The following is a 16,053-nucleotide window of genomic DNA, read 5'->3' on the forward strand; positions in this document are numbered from 1 at the left end:
TCCCCCGCCTTCGGGGGGCCCTGAGCACGGTCCCCCGCCACCGCGCCCTGCGTGGAGCAAGACCGCGTCCCTGCGTCCGCGGGGTCCCTCCCCCCGCCCCGAGGTCGCGGGGCCGCCGGCCGAGGACCAGCGCTCGGGCGGGGGCGGGGCCTGGGTCCCGGAGGGGCGGGGCCAGGGAAGGCCACGCCCCTCCGCCCCGTCTCCGCCCCGTCTCCGCCCCGCCAGGTGCGCGTGCGCCGCGGCCCCTCCCGCCGCCGGGCCTAGCTCTTCCCCGCCCGGCGGCGAGCGCCCGCTTCTCCAGCCTGCTCCGGGCCTCGCCCGCGCGCGTCCCCCGGCTCCGCGGGAGGCCGTCCTCCTCGGCAGCCCGGCGGCGGGGCCATGGCGTGGCGGCGGCGGCCCGAGGCGGGCGTCGGGGCCCGCGGCGCGCTGGCGCTCTTGGCGCTGGCCCTGTACGCGCCCGGGGCCCGGGGCCGGGCGCTCGAGTGGTACTCGGCCGTGGTGAGCACCGAGTACGTGGACCCGCGCTCGAACCGCACGGTGTGGAGCGTCTCGGAGAGCGGCCGCTTCGGCGACAGCTCGCCCAAGGAGGCCGCCCAGGGCGTGGTGGGCGTCCCGCGCGCGGCGGACCGCGACCCCGAGGGCTGCGCGCCCGACACTCGCTTCCTCGTGCCCGCGCCCGGCGGCCGGGGGGGCGCGCCCTGGGTCGCCCTGGTGGCGCGCGGGGGCTGCACCTTCAAGGAGAAGGTGCTGGTGGCGGCGCGGAGGAACGCGTCTGCCGTGGTTCTCTACAACGACGAGGGCCACGGGAACCTCACCACGCCCATGTCCCACGCGGGTGAGCCCAGGCCGGGGACGCGGGGAGGCGGCGGGGCTTCTCCGCAGCTTGGTCCCGGCCGACGGCCCTCGGCTCCTCGGCGGGGGTCCCCGGGGCGCGACTGGGGACCTCGGGCCGTCGGGGGCGGGGAGGGGAGCTGGGGCAGCGCCGGCGGGCCCCCCCCCCCCCCGGGCTGCGTTGGCAGGTAGGCGGGCCTCCAGGAGAGATTAGATCTTCGCCTTGGGCCCTTCGGGTGAAGGGAGGGGCCCTCTGCAGGGGGCCGTGGGGAGGACGGAAGAAGTTAAAACCCACCCGGGGAGGATTGTGGTGGAAAGTCTCATGATTACTAATCATGGGTCCCTTTCCATTCATCATTTTCATAAAGTCAGGTGGGGTAGGAATTGAAGCTCCGTCCAAGTGCGCTCCAAGGTCTGGCACCCGTGAAGGGGTGGCTTGGTCCAACTCTGGTGCCCCCCCCCCCTTACATAAAATGTGTCTTGAGTATTCCGAACTTCTGAGTCAGAAAACCTGGTTTAAGTGCAGATATGCCTTCTGATTTTCTCATCTAAAGAGATGGGGGAGTTCCTCAGTTGCAAGAGAGGGGAGGGTGTAATACTGGCCCTACTGGCAATCCGATTCCTCGAGTCTTGGGTTCAGATGAAATTTTTCAGGTTGTGTTCATTCAGGAGATCTTGCTCCTTGCCAGGCAACACTTCCCACGCACCTATTCCCCAGGGCAACAGGTTGCATCTTCAAGCACTGATGACAGTTTAAGAGTTTTATTTTGCAAGGCGTCCTCAGAACTGAAAATCCGAGTGCTATAGGACCAGTACCCAGCAGAGTGAGCATATTTCTGTTGTAATTTCTAAGAACGTGACTCATTTTGAATTTATTGTGATTAAAGTCTTTTTTTTTTTTTTTTTAAGTTGCTGCTGCTGCAAGTCAGGCATCCTTTTTCCTTTACTTTTTTCATTCTGCTTCGATTTCGCAAAGGCAAGTTAGAACTTAACTATAATGAGGACAGAAACGAGGACTTTAGTTTTGGACTATTTTAGCAGTGATGGGAGTGGGAATCAATTGAGAGGTGAGAAAACTGTTAGAACAACAACTCTTTCAAGAAGGTGACTTTGAGGGCTTGAGATGCTGAGAAGTGGGCAGAAATTACAGGGCAAGGGAGGGTTAGGGTGGACGATGGTAGGGCATATTGAAATTGGATGGGAGTGATGTAGAGATCTAGGAGAGAAAGGTTGATGGGACGGGAGTGATGAAGAGATCCAGAGAGAGTTAGGTCTGCAAGGGTTAGGTCTTTAAGAAGGCCATGTGTTAGGTACTTTGGAGGGGTTAGCCTCAGGTAGTAGAGGGGGAATTTCTGAGTTGCAAGAGAGGGAAGTGGTTTTGGAAAGGAAATAGCAGATTCTCACGTGACGACATTGGGTAAGGCATCATGTTTGGTGCTGTTATTCCAGTGATCACAAGTCTACCAATTGTCGTTGTACCCAAGCCATGTTTCCATAAAACTACAATGAAAAGCCTTGTCAGATTTCAGAGAGCATTCCTAATACATTCTGTTGATGGTGTTTTCCCAGTTTTAGTAGTTCTGTTGAGGAAAAGAGGTTAGTGTGTCAGGATTCTCCGATTCTGGGTCCTTGCAGTCTCTTCTGAGTCTACAACATCTTCTTTGGGACTCTTTCTTTTCAGTGGCAGGCACATCAGCTCCAGTTTTCTAAATCTGTTTAGTGTGTTTTTGATGACGTTAACATTTTTCCAGGCTAATAGCACTTGCTCTAACTAGGATTCAGCCACCTTGCTTGCTTTAGTAATTGACATAATTTATCCAGGCCCTGAAAAACACCTCAGTGATGTTTATTTTAAATCATTTATTTATTTGTTTGTTTGTTTATAAAGATTTTATTTATTTGTTCATAAGAGACACACAGAGAGAGAGAGAGAGGCAGAGACACAGGCAGAGGGAGAAGCAGGCTCCATGCACCGGGAGCCCGACGTGGGATTCGATCCCGGTTCTCCAGGATAGTACCCTGGGCCAAAAGCAGGCGCTAAACCGCTGCGCCACCCAGGGATCCCAGCAATTTTTTTTAATGTGTGAAAGTACCCAGTAGGTAGGCACTGTGCCTTAGTGCTCTCCATACAGCAGCTCAGTTCATCCTCCGGACAATCTTAATGTAGGTATTTTAACCCCATTTTAATGGAGAAAGAAACAGGTCCAGTGTAAGGGGGCGGGGCGTGGGAGGGGTGTTGGGATGTGTATATATAGCCATATCATTCTTTGTTGTGGGAAGGGCTGTCCTATCCACTATGGGATGTTTAGCATCCCCCGCCTCAACCTAGTAGCTTGCAATAGCACTCCCCCAGTTGTGACAACCAAAAATGTCCCTGGAGAATACCAAATGTCTAGGGGGAGAAGTGATGACAAATAATCCAGTATTTTGAACCACTGACTTAAAGGGAGATTAATTTGTAACATTGTGACTAGTAGATTAACTAGAGGAAAACCTGCAGAGATTCTAGTCAGTGTGTTGGGCTGATCCAAGTAGAAATAAAGTCGACCTTGAACAAAACAAAGCTTAGAGGAACCACCCCCCAAGCCGTGGAAAATCTGCGTATAACTTTTGACTCCCCCCTAAAACTTAACTGCTAATGGTCAACTCCTGTTGACTAGGCATTTTACCAATAATATAAACTGTCAATTAATATATCCTCTGTATGTTCTATGTATTGTATTCTGGATTCTTAGAATAAAGCTAGAGGAAGAAAATGTTATTAAAATCATTAAAGAAAATACATTTACTGTAACTGTATTGGGAAAAAAAGATCCTTGCATAAGTTGACCCACACACCTCAAACCTGTGGAGTTCAAGGTTCAACTAACTGTATAAGGCCCAATACTGTAATGGTGACTATAGGAATGGAAAGGAATGACCTTCACAGAACTTTATATTCTGTGAAAATATATAAATATATTTATATATTTATGTCCCCACCTGGGGACAAGGGTATAAATACAAATGTATCATGACTTTTTGAGAATGGAATAGCATTAAGAATGGAATGAATGGAATTAAGTCAGAAGACAAACTGGCTTTAACATACTTGAATTTAAAATGTTACACAGAACCTTGAATGCAGTTCAAGTTAGGTTTCTTGCATTTTTTCAGAATGTGGCTGGAGGCAGTAAAAACCACAGATTTCTTTGCTTTCAGTGTTCCTATGTAGCACTGTTCTGTAAGTAGGTAGACGTGGCTGCTTGTAAATTGAATCATGATGGTCTTTTCCCATGAATTCTCCAGTATTCCTTAAGCCTGTTGCTTGACTCTATTAAATCCAGTATAAGATACTTTGGGTATAAATCAGTGTTTTATTGTGGTTCTAAAAATAAAACCATGACTTTAAGATAATCTATCGGAACAACTATACAGACTGTTAAACTAATTCTCTGTTTATTAATTATAGTTAATTCTCTTTACGTTAGCACACAGAATAATGAGTAGCCCCTTTGGGCCAAGTATTGTGCTTGCTCGAATACAGAAATGCATAAGACACCTGCCTGCCTTTGAGGAGTTCCTGACCTGGTGGGAGCAGTAAACAACTTTCCAGACAATATGGTTTGGACCTTGATGGAATTACATGCACAATGCTTAAGAAGCATAAAGGAAGGACTTCTAAAGTAGACACTGCAAGGGTAACTAGAAGTTAGTTTGACCAAGATGAGTAAAAATTGATACAAGTCAAATCATTCAAACGAAAGCTTTTATAGAGTATTGGCCTTAGCGTAATTATTGTTGATTAATAAGTAGGATGATCCTTTAGCCGAAATCTTGGTATGGCCTCTTAAGAATAGATTCATTCATTCTTTATACAGTTCAGTTCGTTCATTTTGTTAACAGCTGTTTACTGAGTGCCAGGTGCTGGCAAGGCTTAAAGCTATGTTTGAAGAAGGGGCTCGAGTTGGGGTAGAGGGAGATGACAAAGAGGTAGAAGTCCCTAGTGTTAAGGAAGATGAGCATTTTGCATTTGCAGAGCAATGGTAAGTAGTTTTTTATGAATAATAAATTTTTGATGATGTTTAATGCTATACTCAGTTGATCCAAAAATATGGATTTGAAGTATGTATTTTGCTGCTATAGGAAGACAGAAATGGCATCTCACAGGCACCCTTAGAAGGAGGGATTAACTAAGATGATTCCCAGAAAGATTGAGTGTTGAAGGACACATTGATAGAGAAGGTGTCTCTGAGTGTGTGGGGTGTGGAAGGGGGGGTTGGGCAGGAATAGCATTGCAAAAGGCTGAAGCCCTGAGATAAAATAATGCTTTTAGGAGCCCTGCAAAGAGTTGCATATTCAACAGATACAAAATATTTTTGAGCAAGTTGAATTATCCAAAACAGTTTAAAATTCCAAGAAAAGAATTGCATTTGCTTTTGTGTCCTCCTGACACTCCCTAGCCAACCATAAAAACATTTGTTTCACATAATACCTTCAAATTTCAGAGACATTTGCATACTTATTGGGTGTACTATTTGTATTAATATTTTCCTTACTGGAGTATTTCAACTATAATACTAGAAGATATCTTAGCCAGTTTTTTTCAGGTAGATTTATTCATGCAGAAACTCTTCTGTGGGTCATCACTGCATGATGTCGGGCTACAAGAACTAATAAATAAGAACAGGTAGTACTCGTCTAGTGATGGAGAGAGACTCATAAAGAAATTCTAGTAGGTGTTTTACACACCTGCTAGAGCTGTATCTAAGAGGCACTGATGCATTGCAGGCACAAAGGAGTGGGTGGTTTGAAAAGCCTTGAGTTGAGCTTGTGCTGAATCTTAAAGATTTGACCAGGAATTTTCCAGGTTAGGGGGCAGAAGATAGAGAGGGTTTGGAAGTTACGAGAAGGGAAGAAAACCTGAAATTTAATGGGATTCTTTTGGTGGGATTCTAAGATGTATTTGTTGCTGCCTGACTTAGTTTTCTAGAGCAGAAATCTAATCTACCACTTTAAATATTTCAGTAGTTCCCACCCCCTTCAAAAGATTGCTGAAATCTATATAGTTTCCTTTGAAAGGAGAGAAATGGTACACTAGACTCACATGTAATCTCTAGAATTTTGAACCTATTGACCAAGACAGGATTTCTTACTTTTTTGTTTTTGAGCAACTGGTGAGAGGGGCACAGATATTTGAAAGGAAACGGAAATATATGCAACTTTATTTTTGGCACAGAAAAGCCTTATATTATGGATAATTTGGCTTGCTAAAAGAGTACTATACTTGGTATTTATTATTTGACAAGTAGGTTTATCATCGTGTACTCTGTATACAGTCGTTTTGCTAAGTAGAACAAAAATAAACTGCCTTTATATTTTCCTGTCTAATGGTGAGAGGTATAGATACTTTGGGGGAGGGAGAGGGATTGTACAAGATGACCTTTTTTACATCAGCATGACTGGTAGGAGTGTTAAGGCCCAGGGAAGAAAAATCCTAAGCTTTCTCTTCTCTCTCCTGAGTCTTTGAGTTTTTGTGTACTGTGAAAAAACTGTTATTTAGATGGAAAATAAGCTGTGATAGACCCTCTAGGATTGGCCTGAGGAGGTGGCAGCGTGTCAGGAGATAAGGGTGGGGCCAAATGGGGTGCTTGTGCCTGATACCCCTTCTAGGTTGTATGCACAGTGACTCTACTCCAAGCTAGTGCATTTTTACTCAGCTACTCTGCCTCCAGTTGAACCCAAAAAATGTTCCAGAAAAGCAAATCATGGTATAGAATGAGTCTTCATTCTGAGTTTTATTAATTTAAAATAGTTTCCAGAAGCAATCTTGTTGCTATAATTAGTATAGCAAATCGTTTAGCCATCATCCTAGACACAGGTTTTTTTTTTTTTTTTTTTTTTCATGATTTCTTTTAACTCAGTGAACTGTTCTAGTTTACTAGGTGAATAATTTCAAGTTTATAATGCAAGTGTTTCTCTCTCTCTCTCTTTTTTTTTTAATGTATTCATGAGAGACAGAGGCAGAGACACAGGCCAAGGGAGAAGCAGGCTCCATGGAGGGAGCCTGACGTGGGACTGTGGGACTTGATTCCGGGTCTCCAGGATCATGCCCTGGGTCGAAGGCGGCGCTAAACCTCTGAGCCACCCGGGCTGCCCAATGCAAGTGTTTTCAGTTCAGAGTATCCCTCTGATAATCAGTGTTGTTAGTAGCCTCTCCCTTTGAAAATTTTGGTGTTCAGGAACCTCTCTAATCTTGATTCGTCTTCTGCCTCTCATTTATTCATTAATTTATTCAACAAATTTTTATTAAACACTTTCTGTGTGCCAGGTTCTATGTAAGTCACTGGGGATAAAGAGATATACAAGATGCCTTTCCATATACAGTAGTTATCCCCCTTATCCATGGGTTTCAGTTACTCCCGGTCAACCTGGATCTCAAAGCAGATGATCGTCCTTCTGACCATAGGTCAGAAGGTTAGAAGTAGTCTAAGATTAAGTCATAATAATTGTGTCATTAACCTTACATCATCTCATCATGTGGGCATTTTATCATCTCACATCATCACAAGAAGGGTGAGCACAGTACAAAATATTTTAAGAGAGACCACATTTATATAACTTTTTGTACAGAACAATAATAATTCTACTTTATTATTAGTTGTTGTTAATCTCTTACTGTACCTAATGTATACATTAAACTTTGTTACAGGTATGTAAAGGAAAGAAAATAGTATACATAGCAGCATTCAGTGCTATCTGCGGTTTTAGGCATCCACTGGGGGGGATCTTGGGATGTATCCCTCATGAAAAGGGGGACAACTATATTTTAGTCACTAACCAAATTGGATCACTCACCATCCTAAATATGTTTTTATGATGATTTCACAGCCAACTTTTCCTGTCCTTCAAGGTGTAGCTCAAGTGCACTTCCTAGGGAAAAGTTCTCTCCCACCTCTTACAAAATTATCACTTCATTTTCTGTCGCTCTTTGTATTCTCCTCTCTTAGTAAATAAGCCATAGTCCAAAATAGAAAAATTCTCATTCTCATTTTATAGCTGAAGAAATATTGTCACAGAGGGTAGTTTCTCCAGACTTGGACAGTGGGTAACAGTGAGATTTGAACCCATCCTGTGTGGCTCTGAAGCCTTGGTCCCCCATAAGGGGAAGGCAGGGCAGAGATACTATGTAGGAGCTGGGTCTTCAGGCCCTAGAACTGGCTTTTCCAGGTGGCATATGACATTCAGCAACTCTTTTCAGATTTCTGAGCCCTCATCTGTAAAATGATAATTTGGCCTGTATAATTCAAGTGAGATGTAAATATGAAAGTGCTTCAAAGTTGGTTTTCCCCAATTAACACGAAGAGCATTATGTCTGTACTGGAGGGTTTATGTAGCTGTGGATGTGGCATAGATACAGATTTGTTTTCTGTATAAAACTTTTTAACTGAGATAGGCACATGGGGTTCATTAAACTGTTCTTTCTACTTTAGTGTGTGCTTGAAATTTTCCACAAGAGGTTTATGAAAAAGGCTTTCAGCTTATAAAGTGCCATGTAATTAGAAGTGGTATAACTGTCATAATAATTATTTCTGTGCTTATGTTTTTCAGCTTCTAGATGTTTATTTTCCTGAAGGCAGGAAATGCCTTCCTCCTTATTGTGTCTCCCCAGTGATGACATGGCAGACTGTGTGAGTGGGGAAACCAATACAGTTCTTGCTAAGTGACACTTGGCCTGGGTCAAAGGATCAACCTCCAGGCAAGAGCCACCTTAGAAGGGTGCCCTTTCTAATGTTTCAGTAACTAAATCCTGATGGCAGGGGGTCACAATGGATTTGCTACAGATCAAGTTTCTCTCTGCAATAAAATTGTTATAACGCAGTTTCAAAGTGATGCCAGAGAACATTCTTTATGTATATTTTTAAAATTAGTTTTCGAAGAGGTAATATGCACACATGGTACAGACTTTTTACTGTGTGCAGCTCTTCTCCCCAGACGCAATCAGGATCCCTTGTCTCTGGGCCACCTTCCAGAAGCAGTCCAAATTGATGTGACTATGGATCTATCATCCACATAGTTTGACATGTTGCTTTTTTCCTCTTCTGTCCTCTTGAGTACTGTCCATACTAATAGAGTCGTCACCTCAATCTGTGTACACATACTGTAGTTTAAGGAACCCTCTTCCTATTGATAGATGTTTAGATTGTGATAGCAAAAACTTAGAGAAAACAAATTTGACAACAAATATCTTTACAGATACCTCTTGTTCACATATGCAAGTCTATCTGTGCAATTAAGTTCTTGGACATGGAATTGCTGAATCAAAGAGCTGTGCATTAAATTTCTTGAGGAAAATAAATAAATAAACATGTTTTGATAGCCATTGCCCTCCCTGCAGGATTGTAATAATAAACTCCCCCTGCATTGTGCAAGAGTGCAGATTTGTGCTCATTCTTGCCAATATAGAGGATCAAAACTATTTGATCTTTGCCAGTCATATAGGTACAGATGGTCCCCAACTTAACTATGGTTTGGCAGTTTTTTGACTTTATGGTAGCGTGAAAGTAATACACATTCAGTGGCAACCACACTTCAAATTTTGAATTTGGATCTTTTCTGGGGCTAGCAATATGCCCTACAATACTCTCTCATGATTCTGGGTTGTGGCAGCAGCCCCAGCTCCCAGTCTGCCGTGTGATCATGAAGGTCGACAACCAATACACTTATAACCATTCTATACCCAGACCACCATTCCATTTTTTGCTTTCAGTGTTATATTCAGTAAATTACATGAGATAGCATTTTCCTATAGGCTTGGTGTTAGAGGATTTTGCCCAACTGTAAGCTATTATAAGTGTTCTGAGCTTATTTAAGGTAAGGTAGGTTAAGCTGTGATGTTCAGTAAGGAGTATTAAATGCATTTTCTATTTAGGATATTGTCAACTTCGGTTTTCAAAATGCAACCCATCACAAGTCTTAAAAAGGATTTTTAAATTTTTTGTTTTGTTTAGGTTTTTAAAAAGATTTTATTATTTGAGAGAGCACAAGCAGGGGAAGCTGCAGAGGGAGAGGGAGAAGCAGGCTCCCCGTTGAGCAGGGAACCCGCAATGTGGGGCTCCATCCCAGGACCCTGGGACCATGACCTGAGGCAAAGGCAGACACTTAACCAACTGAGCCACCGAGGCACCCCTTGAAGATCTTTTTAATGTTTTCATTTGTACTATGACTTTTCATGTGTTTAGAATCTATTTGTTGGGGAGTGACTGCAGAGGCATACAGGTTTTCTTTTGGGGGCAATGAAAATGTTATTGAATTAGATTGTGGTGATGGTGGGACGCCTGGGTGGTTCAGTGGTTGAGTGTCTGCCCTCAGCTTAGGGCGTGATCCGGGGTCCTGGGATCGAGTCCCGCATCAGGTTTCCTGCATGGAGCCTGCTTCTCCATCTGCCTGTGTCTCTGCCTCTCTCTCTCTTTCTCTCATAAATAAATAAAATCTTAAAAAAAAAAAAGATTGTGGTGATGGTCGCCCAGCATTTGTGAATATACTAAAAACCAGTGAATTGTATACTTTAAAAGGGTGAATTTTATGGCATGTGAATTCTGTCTCACTAAAGCTGATATTTAAAGAAAAGTTTCTGTCTTTTCTGCAAACTGTCATCATTTCCTTTTTCTGTTACTCTTTCTCTTACAGGAAATTGTTTTCTTTGTGTGTTACATGTACCCCCCCCCCCCATTGCTTTTTTGATCTTGATTCCTTGATTTTGCTGTTTTTTAGATGTGGAAAATTTTCATTTTTCTATTTCCTCTCATATATATTTAAATCTTTGATTTAGTTGGAACTTATTTTACCATAAACTGTGAGGAAGGGATGCAGCTTTTTAAAATTTTCCTTCAGGTAATATCCAGTTATCTCCATACCATGTTTTTATAAATAATCCATTTTACCCCAGTGATTTAAGATTCCCGTTTTATCATATACTAAGTTCTTTTTTATATTTGGGTCTAATTTCTGGACTTTTGATTCTATTCCATTGTTTTGATTATCTTCCTTTGCTGCTACCACACTGTTAATTACTTTAATTATAAAGCTTAGTCTAGGTTCTACTTTTAAAAAGGCTTCCTAAAAAAAAATAAATAAATAAAATAAAATAAAAATAAAAAGGCTTCCTGATCATTCATGATTATTTTTCTCCTGATGAACGTCAGAAACAGCATTTTTAAGGCTTTAATAGTCCTATTGATATGTTATGGTTATTACATTAATTTATACATAGATTTATGTAAACTGATTGTTTTACCTCTTCTTTCCTATATATCTTTTTTTGTATTATATCTGCTCATGCCTTTAGATCAGTGTTAAAGAATAGTGATCAAAGTAGAAATCCTCAGATTCTTCCACATGATTAATAGGCATGCTTAATTATTATATATTATATTCATAGGTAAAATTAGTCTGTATCGTTCTCTTGATTTATTCTCATGTTTGGCTTTATTATCTAGAAATAATTTTTTGAACGTTAAAATTTTTTTACTCTGCTGTTGAACAATTTTAGTACCATCAGTGTTAAAGTTTTGATGGTATAATTTACTTGTGAAATTGAGTGGAGCTTTTACTTTTGGGGGGTAGTTTTTAGAGACTTAACTCCACTTCTAATGTAATCAGTCTGTTTTCTCTTTTGGTACCAGTTTTGGTAACTTATGTCTCCCTTGAAAATTAAACATTTTTTTGTAAGTTTTTGAATGTTATATAATGAACAAGCTGTAGTACTCTTATATTTCTCTCTTACCTGTCTCTGTATCTCATTTTGCGTTCTTCATATTGACTTTCTCTGTTCTTCCCTACAGGAACAGGAAATATAGTGGTCATTATGGTTAGCTATCCAAAAGGAAGAGAAATTTTTGATCTGGTGCAGAAAGGCATTGCAGTCAAAATGACCATAGAGGTTGGCACCCGTCATGTACAGGAGTTTATCAGTGGTCAGTCTGTGGTATTTGTGGCCATCGCCTTCATCACCATGATGATTATCTCATTAGCCTGGCTGATATTTTACTATATACAGCGTTTCCTATACAATGGCTCACAGTTTGGAAGTCAGGTAATTGTTTGTAATTTTGGTTAACTTTGCTTTTTAAAAGATAGTTCATAAGTATTTCTCATATGTATTCCCTGAAGTTATATTAGAGTTTTGTGGACCATATTCTTAATTTCATTTTTGCTCACACTATTTAATTAATATAATTTTTAAAGTAATTTTTTAATTAGAATACATTGAATTTTCTGTTCTGTGGGAAATTGAATACCTTTAAATGGAGTCACTTTTTGCATGTTTTGCTCCCGCAAATATCCTCCTTCCCTTTTTTCAGACATGAACGAATAATAAATAGGCCTTTGGTAGAGTGGGCCTGGTTCTGTGTTTAAAACAAAGAGATGAGGATCCCTGGGTGGTTCAGCAGTTTAGCACCTACCCTTGGCCCAGGGCGTGATCCTGGATTCCCAGGATTGAGTCCTCAGATCAAGTCCCACATCAGGCTTGGCTCCCTGCATGGACTCTGCTTCTCCCTCTGCCTAGGTCTCCGCCTCTCTGTCTGTCTCATGAATAAATAAAACAAGGAGAACCTTGGGCCCCAAGGCAGGGAGCAGAGTAGGAGGGGCTTCCTTGCTTCCATTGTGGGACAACTTTCAATGCCATTTCTCTGCAGAGAGACAGTGTCTCTGTCACAGCAAAGAGAAGGGCAGTCGAAGAGCCAGAGGCATCCACAGACCTTTGAATTTCACACTTATCCTGTTGTCTTGAAAAGCCGCTCTTTCTGGCTCTGTCATTTCTGGGATATCTTGAACTTGCTGACTAGATATGAAAGCCTCTTTTGTTTTAGAGACAGGCATTAGTAGATGAATCAGTGGGATCCCTCCCCCCATCTTCAGCTTCCTACTCTCTTGCCAATATTTAAACATAAGAATTGGAAGGCAGCTATGCTCACCACTATACCAACATTCTTGATCAAACAGCTCTTAAGTTAAATATGGCTATTTTGTACATTAAGATGTAAGTGGTAATGTTTGTTATTTTCATTGTAGTCATTTAACTTTGTTTTTTAAATGAAATTTTTTCTGTAGTGTATATGAATTTTTTAAAATAATGACAAAATTTTTAGTGATAATAATATTTTTCCTACCTAAGAGCCATAGGAAAGAAGCTAAGAAAATCATTGGCCAGCTTCCACTTCATACTGTAAAGCATGGAGAAAAGGTAACATTTTCACGGTTTTTGTTTGTTTCCTTTAGACTACAGTATGCATCTGTTTATATGTCTAAGTAAAACTTTCCTGGGATGCCTGGATGGCTCAGTGGTTGAGTGTCTGCCTTTGGCTCAGGGCGTGATCCCAGAGTGCCAGAATCACGTCCCACATAGGGCTCCTTGCATGGAGCCTGCTTCTCTCTCTGCCTGTATGTCTGCTTCTCTCTCTGTGTCTCATGAGTAAATAAATAAAATCTTAAAAGACCAAACAAAACTTTCCAGCCTGTTAAACTCCTATTGAACATGTGGAGTTTTGGCTAGTTTGATTTAGTACTAACTTGCATACATGTGTTCATTTTAGAGAAGGGTTAGTAGAAATTCAGTTGCACATATGAAGAGCCTTCTACACCCGTGCCACCAGATAAGGTAGCCATTAGTTGTGTACAGTTATTTTAATTTAAATGGTTGAAATTGAACTTAAAATTCAATTCCTGAGTCACACTAGCTACATGCTAAATACTCAAATGACCCTATTGGCTGGTTTTTACCATACTGGACAGGACTGACATGTCCATCACCTAAGAAAAGTTCTACCTGTTGGTAAAACCCAGATGACTCTAAGGAAGGTAAAGAACTTCAAATTCCCTTAGACCATAGACCTTTGATACTTTAAATTCATTTCTGTTAAATCTGAGGCTATGTATCCATTCTCTCTGATCCTTTAATTACCGGAAGAAAAAAATCGTAATTTGTAGAGAAGGGTAGAAAAGATATACTTAAAATTACTTAAAAAAAAAGAAAAGAAACGGGGGCACCTGGGTGGCTCAGCAATTGAGCATCTGCCTTTGGCTTAGGTCATGATCCTGGGGTCCTGGCATCAAGTCTCAGATAGGGCTCCCCGAAGGGAGCTTGCTTCTCCCTTTGTCTGTGTCTTTGTCTCTGTGTGTCTCTTATGAATAAAAAATCTTTAGAAGGAATGAATGAAAGAAAGAAAAATTTTTAGGAGCACCTGAGTGGCTTAGTCGGTCAAGCGTCTGCCTTTGGCTCAGGTCATGATCCCAGGGTCCTGGGATCCAGCCCTGCATCAGGCTCCCTGTTTCTTCCGCTTCCTCTGCCTTTCTCCCTGCTTATATATACTCTCTGTCAAATTAAAAAAAAAAAATCTTAAAAAAATAAACATTTTTGACATGGCCAGCTTGAGACACAAAAGATCAAAATCATACCAGAGTTTTAAAGCATTTTGGGAATGGGACAGATCCTAAGTCCAGAACCTCAGATTCTTAGAGGATAAATTCTTTAAGAGGAAAACAGTTGCTAATGCAGTAGTAGTAAGTTTTTTAATGATCTGCCTTCTGTGTTTTGAAATGTTGATAAGTGTGTTGACTTGTTGGTTCTGTTGTTTTGAAATTCATTTCATCTCACCAAATTGTTGAGACTTCATCTATTCCACCCTCCACTTCCCCTTCGAAAAAGAGAAAGAATAACTGCACTTATTTTATGTATCCCTTCTTCTGATCAACTTAAAGGTTTAAAGCAGAAATAATACTCATTAAATTATAGACTTTTGATTTTCTTTTAAGCTTTATATTCTCATATTAATGGTTTATTTAGTGTATTTAATATGAAGATACTCTTGGAATTATATTATTGACTTCCATTCTTTCCCTAATGCCTTATGCAGAAGTAAGAGTTGAATTTTAATAGTTTGTGCAGGGTACTGGTTTCTTCCCATGAAGATGTACTGAACAGAAAAAGTAAAAAAAATAAAAATAAAAAACAAGTTTCTCATGTCATGGCTTGAGATTAGCACCTGATGTGCAGATCATTGAGGGTCCTTGAAGAGGGAGTCTCCAGTTAATGCCTGTGACAAACTCTACATACATTGCACACAGTTAATGCCTGTGACAAACTCTACATTCATTGCATACATTACTTGATGAGCATACAGTTTTATGTTCCCCTTAGACTATGTCTTCTCCGTAGCAGAAAATCTCTGTCTATAAATATGAGCAGACAGATTTATATGAATAATATACTGAATTGAGTCTTTGAGAACATAAGTAAATTGATAGTATTTTCTTCCTATACAGAGGGGTTTTTTTTGTTTTTACTCATTTGAGAGTGTGAGAGCATGACGAGCACAGGGGAGGGCTAAAGGGAGAGAGGTAAGCAGACTCCTTGCCGAGCAGGGGGCCCGATGTGGAGCTCAATCCCAGGACCCTGGGATCATTACGTGGGTGAAGGCAGATACTTAACCTACTGAGCTGTCATGCTGCCAGAGCATTTCTTGGTACAGAACATTTTTGAAAACGTGATTCGACTATATTTGAAAGTTGTCAAAATAATGATTAAGAAAAGATCCCTAAATGGTCCGTGAGATACATACATGGATTTTTTTTTAAGTTTTATTTCCTAAATAATCTCTATACCCCATGTGGGCCTCGAAATCATAACCCCCATACCAAGAGTCACGTGCTTTGATCAAGCCAGCTAGCCACCACAGACAAGGATTTTCTGATTCCGATTAAATTTATACAGGAAAATGTTGTGTTTTCTTAAATCTACATCTTGTCCAATTCTAGAGAACTTGTCCAGGTATTTGTTTTCTAGTTTTTCTTTTCTTATGGACTCATTCACAGTAATGGGTAAGCTTACCAGCCAGTAGGGACTTTAAAAATTATCTCATCATTTTTGTATGGCATATGATAAATGATATTTACTTTAGCGGCAATATACAATTTTAAGTATTGTTAATGGAATTTTAATACAGTCTTTGATAACAATAATCAGTTTTTATTGCTTGCTTGCTAACAAGTGATGTACATGTCTCAGTATATCTTTAAAATAATTATATAAGGACAGGATAGCTGTGTTCCCATAAAATATACTTGCTAAAGTTGGAACTACTTGCAGACACTGGTTGGTAGTTCTTCAATCCATCCCAGAATCAAAGAGCGTCTCATTGGCCTGTCTTGGGTCAGATGACCATTCTGGCCATGCCTGCTTTG

At 41.3% G+C, this 16,053-nt stretch overlaps 1 protein-coding gene across 3 annotated transcripts in view; it reads left to right on the plus strand.

Moving 5' to 3' along the window:
• Window positions 1–253: 253 nt before the first annotated feature.
• RNF149 (ring finger protein 149) overlaps window positions 254–16,053 on the plus strand; it is a 32,024-nt gene continuing 16,224 nt past the window's right edge. For all 3 annotated transcript variants that reach the window (XM_041755357.1, XM_041755359.1, XM_041755358.1), the window contains exons 1-3: window positions 254–835; window positions 11,655–11,905; window positions 12,989–13,057. In XM_041755357.1, the coding sequence (XP_041611291.1) occupies window positions 379–835; window positions 11,655–11,905; window positions 12,989–13,057 (777 nt within the window). In that variant the 5' untranslated portion in view covers window positions 254–378. The remainder of the gene's footprint in view (window positions 836–11,654; window positions 11,906–12,988; window positions 13,058–16,053) is intronic.

Source organism: Vulpes lagopus, chromosome 5, assembly GCF_018345385.1.
Source record: "Vulpes lagopus strain Blue_001 chromosome 5, ASM1834538v1, whole genome shotgun sequence".
NCBI classification, from domain to species: domain Eukaryota; kingdom Metazoa; phylum Chordata; class Mammalia; order Carnivora; family Canidae; genus Vulpes; species Vulpes lagopus.